General features: G+C 39.0%; 3 protein-coding genes across 3 annotated transcripts in view; 1 reads left to right on the top strand and 2 right to left on the bottom strand.

Annotated features, from left to right (window-relative positions):
• The window catches only part of obscna (obscurin, cytoskeletal calmodulin and titin-interacting RhoGEF a), a 42,986-nt gene extending 39,049 nt beyond the window's left edge, over window positions 1-3,937 (top strand). Inside the window, 6 exon segments of the mRNA XM_083888168.1 lie at window positions 24-263; window positions 1,148-1,371; window positions 1,503-1,517; window positions 1,770-1,866; window positions 2,944-3,093; window positions 3,228-3,937. Of these exon segments, the coding sequence (XP_083744294.1) occupies window positions 24-263; window positions 1,148-1,371; window positions 1,503-1,517; window positions 1,770-1,866; window positions 2,944-3,093; window positions 3,228-3,408 (907 nt within the window). The 3' untranslated portion in view covers window positions 3,409-3,937.
• Window positions 3,938-4,496: 559 nt separating this feature from the next.
• Window positions 4,497-7,473, bottom strand: guk1b (guanylate kinase 1b; the record flags this gene model as incomplete). Its single annotated transcript, XM_083887831.1, has 8 exons — window positions 4,497-4,526; window positions 4,886-4,971; window positions 5,045-5,129; window positions 5,252-5,390; window positions 5,967-6,063; window positions 6,767-6,889; window positions 7,124-7,165; window positions 7,362-7,473. The coding sequence occupies 8 exons, from the start codon at window positions 7,471-7,473 to the stop codon at window positions 4,497-4,499; spliced, it is 714 nt and encodes a 237-aa protein (XP_083743957.1).
• A 2,351-nt stretch (window positions 7,474-9,824) lies between these two features.
• rnf220b (ring finger protein 220b) overlaps window positions 9,825-15,764 on the bottom strand; it is a gene marked incomplete at both ends in the record, with an annotated part of 30,457 nt that continues 24,517 nt past the window's right edge. The window contains 9 exons of the mRNA XM_083887830.1: window positions 9,825-9,896; window positions 10,001-10,075; window positions 11,075-11,183; window positions 11,895-11,979; window positions 12,605-12,666; window positions 12,794-12,853; window positions 13,195-13,294; window positions 13,723-13,810; window positions 14,159-14,202. Coding sequence (XP_083743956.1) covers window positions 9,825-9,896; window positions 10,001-10,075; window positions 11,075-11,183; window positions 11,895-11,979; window positions 12,605-12,666; window positions 12,794-12,853; window positions 13,195-13,294; window positions 13,723-13,810; window positions 14,159-14,202 — 695 coding nt within the window. The remainder of the gene's footprint in view (window positions 9,897-10,000; window positions 10,076-11,074; window positions 11,184-11,894; window positions 11,980-12,604; window positions 12,667-12,793; window positions 12,854-13,194; window positions 13,295-13,722; window positions 13,811-14,158; window positions 14,203-15,764) is intronic.

The following is a 15,764-nucleotide window of genomic DNA, read 5'->3' as shown; positions in this document are numbered from 1 at the left end:
TCTTTTGCTGTCATCTCTCTTAGGGGTCGATTCAGTGTAATAACCCTTTGTCGGAATGTTGAGACCAGCCAAGTGTTTGCTGCTAAGATCACCCCTTACCAAGCACAGCAAAGACAGTTGGTGCTGAGTGAGTATCAGCTGCTGAAGAGACTCCATCACTCACACCTGGTGCAGCTGCAGACTGCCTTCATCACCCCCTGCTACCTGGTGTTAGTGGAGGAGCTTTGCCCCGGCAAGGAGCTACTCGAGAGTCTGGCTGTGAGGTAAACGATAGAGCAAGTTTATTTATGCACACTATGTAAGTGTTTGGTGAGAAATATAATGTTCAAACATTAACGATGTGCTGTTTATTTATTTATTTGCCGCATTATTTATCTGCTGTTTGAAAAAATTCTGATAAAATAGCCACAATTTCATCAAGGAATGTTAATTTTAGATTAGAAGTTACACTCAGATTAGACAACAGACAGTGTTTGCCACACTGGTGTTTAAGAAAATAATTTATTGTCCTGTGATGGATGGAATGGGTGCCATTAAAAACACTTTTTGTAGTAATTGTATCATAATCGAAACAGTGAAGAGTGATTCAGTGGGACATAAATGAACCACATTTATATTTAAAGGTCCAGTGTGTAAGCTCTAGGATAGGCAGAAATTTAACTACTTATACTTAATTAATTATACTACCTATACACACATACTAAACTTTGTTAAATAGAAGTTATTTGATTTTCATAGCCTTAGAATAGTTATTTTATCTGTACTTTAGGCCTTGTTTTACAGAGGCCACTGTTTTCCACAGCAGCTTGAACAGACACACAAATGTCTGTTCAACTCTACGTTTCATGATTTGAAGTAAAAGCTTACGAACCAAAGAAGTAGAATAACATTCTTTGTGGGATTTAAAGGTCATCATAGTTCCCTGATGAGCTTTGAAGAGGGTGGGGTGAGCAGAGGAGTCTATAAGTCATCTTGTCATAGTTATTACTATGATATCACTGATTCTTACACACTGGACCTGTAAATGTCATATAAATACAATAAATTAATAGAATCTTTAGACCATTATCTAATACACTGTGTTGATGCATCCTGTTACCAGTTGAGTAAACACAGTGTGCTTGACAAACATGCTCTGTCCTTTCAGAGATCTGTACGCAGAGGTTCATGTTGCAGAGCTGCTGTTCCAGATCCTGAGCGCCGTCGACTACCTTCACGGCCGTCGAGTTGTCCACCTGGACCTGAAGTCTGACAACATGCTGGTGGACGACTGTAACCACTTGAAGATTGTAGACTTTGGCTCAGCTCAATCCTTCACACCTGGACAGCCCCTCAACGTCGAACACATCCAAGGCCTGTCAGAGAGCAAAGGTACTGCTGAATTGTTTTTTTTTTTTTTTTTTTAAAAACACAAAAAAACTAAACTGTGTAAAATATTAAAACTTGCATTGTTGCTTATTCTTCTAATGTACTAAACTGTGGACTATCATGGCTTTCAACAGACTGTCGCAGCAAAGGTACACATTCTTTAAGGAAGGAGGGATTGATGGATGGAAATAACTCCACCTAACCTCATCCACCTCAGCTGATCCTAGCTACCATAACCTAACAAACCCAAGTCCATTTTCTTTCTTTTCTTTTTTTATCCAATTCATTCTGATTTATTTTCCTAATGCAGAAAGTCAAGCATGTGAGTGAAAGGTGGCATTGCCAATAACAGCATAACTCCTTATGAACAATTCCCTCCCTGTGTTCTGTCTGTTTGTCAGTTTATATTGTGCTTCCTAAAGCTCCGGAAATCCTGGAGGGTCATGGTGTCGGTCCTGAAACTGATATTTGGGCTGTTGGAGTTCTGTCTTTCATCATGTAAGTAAAGAACATTTTTTTTTTTTTTTTACAAAATGAGGTGCAAATGTTTGTGATTAAAAGATGCATAAAATTAACATGTTACTCAAATATTGAACATTTGTGGCCGATGCTTTTATTGGCAGAGCATCATCACATAAATTGTCCAGCAGGGCGTGCTCTGTCTCCATTTTTTATTATACTCTCATTACTGACTGCAGCACATACCTAGATGCATTTTAGATGCAGTTTAGCAGAAGTGCTCTTCTTTGTGTGTGTGTTCTTTTATTTGTTCTTTGTGACCTTTTCTGGCATAAACACTGACTTTGTCAGGACCAGTAGTCCTCGTGGTGACCAAGACCTGGTCCTAGTGAGGCAAAACCTAATTTTTTAAGGCTAAGATTTGAATTGTAGTTGGGTTTAGACAGTAACTGGTTATTGCTAAGGTTTGGGATTATCAATCAAATCAAGGCATGATAACACAATGTTTACACGGTAACATTATGGGGTCTTCCTAGGGTCAGAGTTAGGATTAGGCCAGTAGTAATTATGGTTTAGGTTAGAGTAAGTCACCAGGAAATGAATGTAAATCAAAGTAATGTCCTCTGAAATTATGAAAACCAGACTGTGTCTGTGTGTAGAATTCTGGCCAATACATCATTATCTGTTAATGTTAACTGCCATTATTTGAAACAATGTAAATGGTTATATTATTTAGTATTTTGTAATATTCTGCTGTATTTGAATTGTGTTGTATTATTTTTTATTAGGCTGTACAGGGTCTTTTATACAACTCATGCAAGCTATGAGTTGAGTGCCTGAATAATAAAATGTTAACAGTGCAGCAGACAAAAAACAAAATATTTAGACATTAGAAAATGTGTGTGTGTATGTGTGTATAATTGTTTCTTTCAAACAGAACACACTCCAGGAAAAACAGCATATCACACACAAGCCTTTAAATACATGCACACAATCTGCACAATATTTAATTTAAATACTGATTGTATTTTATGCTTTTTTTCAATACTTTCATTTTACACACATTTATGGATTTAAGCACCTGAAGTTCTGGTTGTATTTTTGATTCTGATTCAGGCTGAGCGCAGACAGCCCATTCTCTGCAGAGCACAGCTGGGAGGAGGACCGAAACATTAAGAAGGGGAAGATCCAGTTTGGATGCTGTTACCCTGGACTGTCAGAGGGAGCGTTGACCTTCATGAAGAGCAGCCTGAATAACAAATCCTGGTTAGTGCGTTGAGTATAATTTTAATAAAACATATACATATATATTTTTTAACCAAATCACAAATTAAAGCCATATGAGTGAAGAAATAAACATAAACACATACATCCAAATAAGACTAAATGTAATTTTGCAGGGGGAGACCCACTGCAGCTGAGTGTCTCCAGAACCCGTGGCTGCGCGCTCATCGTGCTCCTCACAAAGCCCGACACTCCAAAGTGTGTTTCTCCACAGACAAGCTCAAAGCTTACCTCAAGCAGAAGGAAGAGAAACGAGAGCTGGTCCGTACCAAGCTTCAGGGTCCGTTCTTTCAGTAAAGCAGTCATGGAAAAGATTCTTTCCCCAGCAGGTTTAACATATGCAGCCTCTTACTCGGCATCTTTGATTTTTAGCTGTGTGGTTATCATTTAAAAAGAAAAACATTTTAGTTTCTGATTATGAAAAATGTGATGCGTCTTAATGAGTTTTTAAAACACACTCGTGTAAGGTTGTACATGAGCGTGTGGTGTTTGAAGTTTGCTTTGGCTTAATGTGGAAACAGATCAGGGATAAAAAAATCTATGCAGTCGTGTTTGTTTGTGACGTGAGAGACTGTTGTTTTGCCTTTAGTTTCAGACTCAGCTCAACATATTTTTCTCTGACAGGGAAAAAAAACACTGTTCTGCTCGATTCAGAAACCAGAGAGTGTTTTATTTAAATCTTTGAATGTTAAGACTGCGATGTATAAATGGTATATGAGTTGATGTTGCGTTTTACTGGATGCTTCTGAGTTTCATTTTAATAACATATTGGGTTAAATAACCACAGGAGTGAGTCAGTGAATGACAGATTAAATAAACATCAATAGAGTGGTCCGTCATTGTCCTCACATTCTTTATTCAGTCTCACACACAAACAGTTTTCACACACAGTGATTTCATCCCAGACATCCTCCATGTCATCTGTAAATAATATGCAGCGTTACATAGAACTATTCTACTAGTCATCAATATAAATAAGGATCCTTTTTGATTTAACAACTATGAGATAATTAAATTAAAATATATTAGAATTCAACAGAAGGAAAAGTGTTTCCTGAACTATATAGGTGTGTGGTAGGTGATCCTGATTTCCCTCCACTGGTTTCCTTGTGTGTGTCATGATTTTCATACCTAGTTATTGACCATTATTTTGCTCTAAATCAAACACAAACCCCCGAATAATACCTTTTCAATGCAGGGTCCCACTTTTCCATGAATGCAAATCCGACACATTTCCTTTTTTTTTGCAGAAAGTAAAAGAAAACCTCCAGATTGAAGTGTTTTCCCGGTGTGTTTGCAGCGAGTGTAGACGCTGTTACTCAGGCCAGAAGTGTTGGTTTATTCTCTCCAATAGCAGAAATATTTGGTTACTGTTTTTCTCGTCATCATTTGGCCTCTTGGACTTTTTGGATTTCCTGTGCAAAGAAATATGAGGATGTCATTTATTTTTGTCCAAAAAGTCTAACAATCTTATTAAGAGCAGCATGAGTCTGTGCTCCAGCTATCAGACGTCACTATCATCTGAGAATGTATCAAGTTTATTACGTGATATTTATTTATTTTGGTTCATACAAAGAAAACTGATAAAAACATGGTTGTGGTGACAGCAAACATGTAGTTTTTGCTTTATGCCAGTATCAGATTAACCTACATTATTAAAAGTAAAATTAATCTCATAATTATAGTTTTTATTAACATGTCTTCCACAGTTTGATGAATTCTTAACATTTATTTGTGTCCATGATCTAGGACGATATTTTCTGTGTTTACTCACCTCAGTGAGGATGTCCTTCATTTCCTCGTACGCCCGCTCTAAGTCGTCATTGACGATGACGACGTCAAACACTCCTGGCTCTTTACCTGTAAATAAGAAGTGAATCAGTCTTCAGTCGTTTTTTTTCTTTCTTTGAGAATTAAATCTTGGGAAACTTACTGAGCTCCATATCGATGCGTGCAGCCTCCAGACGTTTCTGTAAACTCTCCTCTGTCTCTGTCTGCCTGTCCCTCAGACGTTTTTCCTGACAAACACAGGGGAGCAAAGATGTAACAAAAACAACAGTATACCATAGCACTACAGCATTTTAATGTGACAATAAGAAGTATAAAACAAACAAACAAACAAAAAAAGTTGGACATTTACTAGTATATCCATGGAAGGAGGCTGAATGGAGATATAGATGGGGTTCAGATCAGTCTCTTTAATCCTCTTCACACCCTGGATGTCCACATCAAGGATGCAGATTAAGTTCTTGGCCAGCACGTCCTCTATGGCAGCTTTACTGTAGAAACAGTGCAGTGGTAAGGAATTAGAATATATATATAAACATTTAAAAAGAAGCATATCCAAATAATAATGAACAAAGGTCAGTCTGAAAATGTCCACATGCAGTGACTATAAGGTAAGAGGATCCCTGCATTGATCCAGGCTCCTCACACACACTGCACTCTCTCTCTCCCTGTGTTATTGTCAGAATGAGAGGAAGAGATTAAACGTGACACACAAGGTGGTGAGCTGCTGCAGCGCTGCTCTTTTTGACCTAATGCAAGTTAAAGCTCCATCTGTCACCAGACTATTATATATCCTGCTGAACACTGTGGCCCAGTCTAAAGCTCCTCTCTTAGAAAAAAGGCGACAGACTCGATATCTGCTTTGTTGAGTTTGACGACAAGTGTGACACTGGTATTAAAGGAGTTTATTTTTCCCACTCGTTTGAACTCTGTACGCATGTAAAACAGCATTTAGACCTTAGTTTGTCAAATGGTTATTTAACGAGAATACTTTGACAAACTTATATTGATATATTATTCAATGAATAATGCACATAATCTGTTATAATAATGACGTTAATATTTACCTCGTTCCATACATGTTGCCGGAAAACTCTGCATTCTCGATGAAGTCGCCCTTGCTGATGCCTTCCTCCATGACTTCTCTCGTTGTGAAGTGGTAATCTGTAAGATTCAGTATTATTGATAAATCCAGCACTGTTGCACAATGGGGGGGTAGTTTATTGAAGGATTATTGAAGAAATCATTTTTATCACATCAAATCATCATTTTCATATCTGATGAAGTGCAAGTGATCTACAAACTCTACAAAGCCAAAGTGTGCACACATTCAGATGCATGCAGTCGGCTGTCCTTATCATATCCATAAGATTAAATCATCATAACATTAAAAAAAAAGAAAGATTTGGAGATTATATTCCAGAAAACAAGACATAATGAATTTTTTATAATTTTTCCTTTCATTTCGGTCCAGTCTGTGATAAAAGCAACACTTTCATGTTGCTCAATTGATGTGATGTAAAATATTTGGCATTTATATGACAATATTCAGTGTTTAAAGGCACTTGAATCATGTGGTGATGCTAATGGTTGTAAATCATGAGTGCACTTTTAGCCACAACAAGAAATAGGACAGTTAAACGTCACTGCTCTAGAACTGGGAATCACTACTGAGGCTTCACAGGGGGCTATTTTCAAAAGCTTTTTACTCCCGAAGTGCAGGCTGTCTCATCCTAAATCCATAGATAATTTCATTTTCATTTCACTTTTCCGAATCCAGTGAGAGCATGTCAGGGTGATGAAAGTAACCCCCTTCCCCTTTGCCTTTTAGGAAAAGAAAAACAAAACGCGATCACACTGAGGTCACCTTTCTCTGTGGTTTCTGATTCATTTGGACGCGAAACTGAGGTTGACATTTTTAAGTCAGCGGGGAAGACGTCTGCTACGGGCAGTAACGTAGCCCCCAGTAGCATGGGGAGACTGTTCAGCCCTATGGAGAAGACGAGAAAGGCACAGAAAGAGGTTTATCCCCTGAGCTGTACAGGGAGGACACAACCATTTGTGCAGTTCACTTGGGAGTAAGAAGTGTTGTGGTCGTTTATGCGGGCCACGCAGGGAAGGGAGGCTAGAACACGTGGTACAGCTCTGAAAGGCACTAAAAACATCAGCCACCTACTGTACCTACAGCACGAGGAAACTAAAGTGTTCCCAGAATATACTGTACCTTTGCCATTTTCTTCCCCTGGTCGAGGGTTTCTTGTTGTGTCTGTGAGGAGACACATTTCAACATTAAAGCCCATTCAAACATAACTCTTTATATATAAATATAATGATAAAGATGCTGAAAAATGTAACCTTAGGCATGATTAGATAAAGCACAAATCTACATGCTGTAACTCCTGTCCTACTTCCCTCTCAGTATAGCAGGAAACGAATAACCATTGTTTGGCACAAAAACCTACGTGACACGCTGAATCCAAAGACGCCCTCGTGTTCCTTCATCAGCCTCTTCATCAGAGTGCTCTTCCCTGCTCCTGAGGGGCCGCTCAGCACCAAGGGCCTTGGTCCTGACATTGTTCTGTGATGGAGAGACCAGACGGACGGATGGAGAGAATCTTGACGTAGGTTTGTTCGAGAAACACTTTAAAAGAAGACATAGTGTTGCAGCCACCTTTGTAGTATCACTTGCATTCACTTTCTCGAATTAATGCAGTCATGGTAAAGCTCATGTTTGCTGGTTTAAGTGCATTGATGTGAGGAAACATCCCAACAGTGTACAGTAGGGGGGTTAAAAGCTGACCTTTGCTCTTATGTCACTGTTGTGGCTCTAATGTCCACTGATGACGTATTGACAATTAGAAACATCCTACGTTTCCTTTATTCGAATATGAAGACACGTCCACGTCCTAATTGCTGACGTGTCAGACAGCCCGAGGCTCTGAGGTTAATGTTGAGAACACTGGTTAATGAAGTCATCGCAGGTCAGTCAGCAGGAATAATTGGATGTGGGCCAGGCTGCACAAAGAGTCCTGGACAGGTGGACGACTAACACTGTGACGTTTACTTTGTACCTGCTTTTCTTCTCTGTGTTGTTTTAAGACTGTAACAAATAATCAACTACAGTATATCCCTCAAATCAACTTCAATATTTATAGGCTTCTTACTATTACTAATAATAATACACAACTGTAATATAAATAATGAATGTGTTAAAGGGGAATATGCAGCATTATTAATTCTTCCTGCAGCTTTTGAACGTACATCTTTGTTAATAATAAGGTGAAAACTCTCATTTGCTCACCTCCCACCACGTTTAATGAATAATTCACTTAAATACCATTAATAACAAATGAGGTGATTGTAAGATGATTGATTCGCGAGATATATTTCCCTCTCAACAATGATTCAAAGGTGTCGTTCATTATAAATGTTGTGCGATAAATATGCCCGTGTGATGTTTGCGTCGTACGTCAGTGTGAGCTGATCTTTCTCACCTGCAGCAGTAAACAATCAATGAAAAGGATTTGTTATGTCTTTAGAAAACGATTAAAACTGAATATTTTATATAATATCTTGTTTAAACTAATTAACAAAAAAAAAAGAAGACACCTTACCTTTATTCACTCTATCGACCGTGTCGTAGAGCTGTTCAGTAACAGGTGATTCTTCAGTGAAGAAGTGTGTGTGTGTGTGTTTCACACTGAAGCAGCTCACTGTCAGTCTGAATTACCTCCACCTCCCATCAGGGACCAATCACATGTGTGCATGCTGACTTTGTTTAATCCACACAGTCCACACCTTCAACAGATCACATTTTAATACAAAATAATCATAACAATAATAACAATAATAATAATAATAATAATGTCACGATTCATTTGAAAAGTACCTGAAAATATCTGTCCAATGTCAAAGAGCCAGGTCAAGGTCAAGGTTGAAGTAAATATTGTGAAAGCATGTTTTTCATCCTTTATTTATACAAGATAGTTTAACTTACACATTTTTACTTTAGAAGCAATTAGATCAAACTTGCTCATGGGTGCGTAAAGTGGAGGAAATGAGGTTTACATAAAAAAAATCAAATTAAAAATCAACAACCTCAAACACTGTTATTAAGGGACTAAGACGAGGCTGTGGTGTAGCGTGATGGCCCGTTGTGTCTGGTCGACTTGACGCTCAGAATAGCAGGGTTTAGTGTCGCTCCAGTCCAAATGAGATGCAACGGGCTGTCGGGGCTAATCCTGCTCTGACCCATTTTTTTTTTTTTTAAAGGGCAAAACCGGAGCAGTCGAGTGGACACACACTCAACAGGTAAATGACCGTGTTTGTTTGACCCACGGCTCAAAGAGTTTGCCAAACAGTTGACTTTTAAGACGCACGTTTTATTGAACATTGATAAAATTAGATTTGATGATCCTGTACAAAGAAACACATCAGTGTCAGAGACAAAGTTAAGGACTGTTAATGAACCTACGGGAGCTAAACAAACAAGAAGTGATATAATCAAAAACTATGTACAGTAAATACAGTCCACATTGTTTACACACACACACACACACCAATTCAAACATACACAAAACTATGTACATGTGCTTTGCATGTTATTGTTTTTTTTTTTACTCATAAAACAGATAAAAGGTTTAGAAAAAGATAAATATTGTCCGAAAACATTTCTCTATGTATTTTTCTCTCTTTTCTTCAGTGCCTGAGATCTCAGTGGGTTCTCGATGTTTCTTCTGGGTCTGATGTCGAAGTTGCAGCAACATTGCTATGATACAGGGCTGTGACGGATGATCGTGTGAGGCTCTTCATTCAGAATTCAGGAGGAGGATGAAGAGGAGGAAAAGGATGACAGTCTACGGCAGGCCAGCTGCCCACAAGTCCACCCCTGATTGGCTACAACAGAAGAAGCTCCTCCCTCCCCGTCACAGGTAAACCCGCCTCAGGTCTCCAGGTGAAGTGATGGTGTTGCACTGAGGACACAACTTCTTTGCTCCCTGGGGGGGAAAAAAAAAGCAAACACACACATTTACCTCACATGATAATGAACATTTTTGATAAACAACTTTTTGAGAATCAGGAAAAAAGTTGAAGGTTTTACCAGAGTACGAAGCCAACACTCCTCACAGTGAACGTGCCAGCACTGGATGGAGGTGAGCGGAGTTGTGTACGTGTCCTGTGGGAAGACGGATTTCATAAAGGTGAGGATTTATTTTTCCTGTAGTACAACAAATGTCCACTAGATGTCGACATGAAACTACACTAACAGCATCGCAGAAGGAGACGCTGCTAAGAATCTTATATTTCATTCATGTGAAAGGTCTGACTGAGACCAGGACGCACTAATTCATTAATTAACTCATTTGCATTTCCTGTTTAGTTTGGTGTTTCTTGACAGAACTTAAAACAAAAAAAAGCAAAGCAAGCAAATCTCTTTGACTTTGTTGCGTTAGAAACATAAATTTAATCTGATTCTGAAGGTTTCATTCAGCTGCTGTTTACTTCCATACTAGCACAGATTAGATGATGAGTTATGTAAGGCTGCAATTAATGATTACTTGTATTAAAGATGAGATAATGTATGATGAATTAATGAAAGAAATATCAACAATATTCATAGCAATTCATAACAATAAGGAGATGTCTTTTTAAGGCTTTTTAAAAACAGAAAATTATGTAAAACAACATGGGAAATCACAACATTTTTACTTATTTTCTGGGGCTATATTAGCAAAAATCTAATTTACTGTCCATAAAAGGGACACCTGTGTTTGCTCACTGCTTAAATAACTTCAATAATAAATGAACAGTGTAAAAATAATTTTCTGAAGGTCAACTACTATATTTGTAATCATTACAGCACTCAAATAAACTAATCAGTTTGGTCTGAGCTCAGATTCAATCTTGATTTTTACCGTTACCGTTCAAATGCATATTAACACAGATACAGATTTGTCAACACACTCACAGCAGCGCAGCAACAAAAATATTCCGTGTCAACTAATCATAATGAGTCTGCGTCATACTGTGATTTAAGCTTTACGACAAATAAATCCTGCAGTTTAAAATCATATTTTATTATAATCATCACGATGGATAATAACGACTTATTGCCTAAAACACAGGTCCCTACAGGAATCATCAGTTTCTGCATCACTGTGTGTCTGCTACTCACCATGCAGATGAGGCATTTAAATCTGTCTCCTTTGGACAACTGTTTCTCCAAATCGCGTATCCGAGCTTTAAGTGCATCCAGAGTTGTCAGCGCGGAGATGTCTGAGAGCCTACACACACACACACACACACACACAGGGAGGGCATGTGCGTTAGTCAGACACAGGAGAGTCATTTATAAATCGAAGACAGATTAAATTATTCGCTGGCCAACACGGACACTAAGCATGAAATTTAGCAGCAATCACATTGCTGCATTCGCTGTCTCATTTATCATAAGTGTGTGTGTGTGTGTGTGAGGGGGGGGTGAGGGTGGAGAGTATAGAGTGTGTGTGTGTGTGTGTGGCCAGGGTCCACCCAGAGATTAGATCTACACACACACACACAAACACGCTCACAATTACAGCGGAGACGACACGTGTGCAGACGTGCACTGTACATGGAGGCAGACAGGCTATAGTGCATTAAGTGTGATGAAATGTGTGCACATGGTCGAGTCGCCTGCTGTGACCTTGATTGATGAGATCATCATATTGATATAGTATTGTGCATCATGCTGGTGAAAGCAGGCAGGGGCAGGTAGTCCGAGCTGAGACAGAGCCATGGGCTGCCAAAATTACACTTCACAAAAGAGATGGTTACACTTTCTCTAGTCGTGCTTCGTGTGTGCATGGTTCCCTGTGACAATGAGTAGCAAGATATAATATATATATATGTATATATGTATATATATGGTATAGAGTGGCACAAATGACAAATTTGTTTTGATTTGACCTATGTGAGGATACAGCAGATTGCCTATTTACATGTATTTAACTCACGTCTCTAGCTCTGTATTTTTGCAGGTTTTGGGCAGAGTGGATTCGCCGCAGTCCACTTTCTCTCCGCCGCTGGTCGATGGACTTCCTGAGTGAGTAAAAAATAAATAAACAAACGGTTGAGTATATTAATATGAATTAATATATCAAGTAATTACCAAGAGTCTTTCCATGTCTTTAAGCCTGTTTGTCATTGTTACAGTAAAGAAGATAAGATAAGATCCTTTATTTGTTCCGCAGTGGGGAAATTTACAAAAAGAAGCTGATTCTTTCTTTTCATTCTTTTCAAGGAAGCAGGGGTTCAAGTGGAAAAAGGACTCCTCTATAATTTAATAATGTCACAGTGGCAAATCTGTAACACACAACAATCATGCACTTGTACGATTCAACAAATTTGTACTACATTATTGTATGAAAGAAAATAACAGCTGCCTCACAGAAATTACAACTCAAGTAGTCTAAATTTGGGCATTAGTATTCCCTTTTAATTCAGAATTGACGCCGTGGGCCACACAAAAAAAACAAAAAAAAAATATAGAATTAGAAAAAGAAATAAATACAAAAGGCCTTTTCAAAAATAGGCACTTATCTGATAAGAGGCCACCTGGGGTCTATGTGTGCACGTCCATGATTATAAAGGCAAAATCAAACACATTCAAAATAGCCAGAATAGCACTTCGACTCCTCAAGTCACTCATTCAGAGTTAACTCACCATCATTTAACCATTTGGAATAGTCTAGATTTACTCTGGAGTCAGGTAATACACTGCTGCTGCTGCTGCTGCTGCTGCTGCTGTAGTAATAAGAACACAACACACATGTTTAAAAGTGACAAACTACACAACAAACAACTTATTTAAAAAGGACATAATAATACAATAGATTCACAGTAAAGGCCGTACTTCACTATTGTATCCTTGGAGCTTTCTCCTGAGCAGGGCATGACATCTGCCTCTGTGTATCTGAGAGACAAACTCAGGAAAAACTGAGTGAAGACAACGACTAAGACAAATCAAATCTATAAAATACTGAGAAATTCTACCCGTGTGTGCATGGGTTTTCCTCCCACAGTCCAAAAACATGTAGATTTGGGGATTAGGTAAATCGGACACTCTAAATTGACCGTAGGTGTGAGTGTGGATGGTTGTTTGTCTTCTCGCCCTATTTTCGGGAAATGTTATGTTATCAGGAAATGATGAACAGATCTGAGTGTATATAGACAAGAATCCTAGTTTTCCACATTTTCTTCTCTCACTATAAAAGCACAGTTGTTTAACTGCGTGTACAGCACTGTAAAGGATACTGTGCTCTGCCGTACTCCAGAGTATCATCTCCATCCACGTCCAGGTCTGCGTCACTGTCACGACACTCTTTAGAAGAAGTTGTGCTCACCAGCATTGCACCTAATAAGACAAATTTATACACACACACACACACACATTGTTTTTACGATTGAAGGACAACGTAATTTCAACGCTTACAGGTGAATAATAGACTTCTATGAACTGAATTCTCTGCTGCCCATCTCACTAACCCCTCCCCCCGCCTTGTTCCTGTCAGTCAAAAATGGAACAAGTTTCAGGTCGTGGGTCAAGGTCACAAAAAGTCCTCCTCTTAAGTTGACCCTTTAGGGCTTTCAGCTCCGCTGTAATGTGGACTGAAAAGTTCAGTGGTTTTTAAAGTGCCACTCAGTCACATTATTCACCCTCCACTCAACAAGATCACACACACACACACACACACACACACACACACACACACACACACACACACACACACACACACACACACACACACACACACACACACACACACATACACACATTCTTACCTTTAAACCCTCCGACTATGGCTGACATCTGAATCCTTCTCCTCTCGTTCCACTCGTTCTCCAGTGGCACCAGGTCCACTGAACCCTCCTGTGACACACACACACACACACACACACACACACACACACACACACACACACATGAAGAACACAAGTTCACTGTCTGAATGAATAATGTCCGCATGCCTCCTGTAGCCTCCAGCTGCAGATCTTGCTTCTGTGTTTTCATAGCTGTGAACTAAACGCCTGCAGAGCTTTCACATGGATACACAGCGGGCTGACAGTGATGGTTTAGCTACGTGAAACAAAACACGGTCAACACTGTCACAGGGTTTAGAACACCAACATCACCTCAGCCAATGTTCCTGTTTTATACTATATTTATATCTTATATACATGATCTGTCCAAAGGTTCCAGGAAAAATGAAACACATACCTGTCCATCCTCTGGTCTCCTCCGCTTCATTTTTCCAATCCTGACTGAGAACAGAGCAGAAAGACAGTGATACAGTTAGTTTACAGCCTTTCTTTCTTTTAGTTCTTTCTTTGCCATATGAAGATGATCCAAAACAGAGGATTACAGTTTTGTCACTGTAAAGGCTCTTCTCATTAATTCTTATATTATTACAGATTGTTAAAATCTATTAACTACTTTGAGATGTTAAGGTATTTTTTTTAATCCTCCCTCAAAAAAATAATGGAAGAAAATCACTCAATATTTTGTATTTCTCTGTGTACTTCTTCACTGTTTTACAGTTTGGTCGATTTTAACATTTAGACATTATTTAACCAGGAAAGAAATTAATTAACTCAAAAAAAAAAAATCTTTGTCGTTTTTGTAGGAAATAGCAGTTCCACTGTGAAAAAAACAAACAAAAAAAATAATAAAAACACAAGTGTTTCTCCTGCTCCTTGAGATTCTGTTTATGTGTGTGGACCAACCTGTAACACAGTCACAGTAAAGCACAGGCCCTGGAGTACGATCACAGTGAAAAGAAAGTGAGATGAGACACAAGTGTGGGCTCCACATACACAACAACACCCTTCCCTTCCCATTCCATCCTCCTCCTCCTCCTCCTCCTCCCCCCATTTTCCTAACATATAAAAGTTAACATGGCAGAACACCAACTGCACCTCCTCTCACTCTCTGAACTGACTCAGTGCAGATTGCATAAGGGGACATTAAGTTTAAGGGCCTTCTAATTCCTGCTGGGATGACAGTGGCCCTCAGGGTGGTGGGGGGGGGGGGGGGGGGACACCCAGAGAGCTGGTGACCCAAGCACTGCCATCATAGTGGACATAATGAGGGTTAAAGAGATGGTCATAGATGAGGAAAAGCTCATCAAACAGACAGAGGAGTGAGAGAGAGAGAGAGAGAGAGAGAGAGAGAGAGAGAGAGAGAGAGAGAGAGAGAGAGAGAGAGAGAGAGGTTGATTAATCAACCAACCCCAAACACCTCTCCTTTTCTTCTTCTTTTTCTTCCTCCCTGATGTGTATTTATAAGCTCATTATACCATCCTGTTATAACGGCCCAATAAAGGCTAACAGACCTCGACAGCACAGGCAGTTTGAAGAGTCCACTAAGAGCCACACAATCTCACAGTAGTAATAATAACAGTAGTAAGACGTCTGCTGTGTCAGCTGCAGCTTTACGGACGCAGGTCTATATGTAATATATACACGCACAGAGACCGAGTGGTTAAAATGTGACATTTTCATGTCAAATAAAGAGGGTGTGTATCTGAATCTTTGAAAATATAAATTCCAAAAGTCATTCTTATTGGCTTATATGTGAACAATAATGCAGGCAAGACTAAATATTCATTAAAAATGAATATATAACGATAAAAAAGAAGCATAGGGTGAAAGACTGACACTAATATTTGTGAATTACTTTCCCTTTACTAAACCCAGCAAGTTTTCACTTGAATGAAGCAGGCAAGAGGAAGTGTTGTGAATCATTATTTCATTTTACAAGATGATGTTGCCTTAAATTCATTTTCTCTCACTCTATCCTCTTCAGGAGGCTCACGGGGCAGCTG

The sequence above is a fragment of the Microchirus variegatus genome (assembly GCF_963457635.1).
Source record: "Microchirus variegatus genome assembly, chromosome: 4".
Lineage (NCBI taxonomy): Eukaryota > Metazoa > Chordata > Actinopteri > Pleuronectiformes > Soleidae > Microchirus > Microchirus variegatus.
Note: the sequence above shows the minus strand (reverse complement) of the source record. Positions and strands in the feature narration are given on the sequence as shown.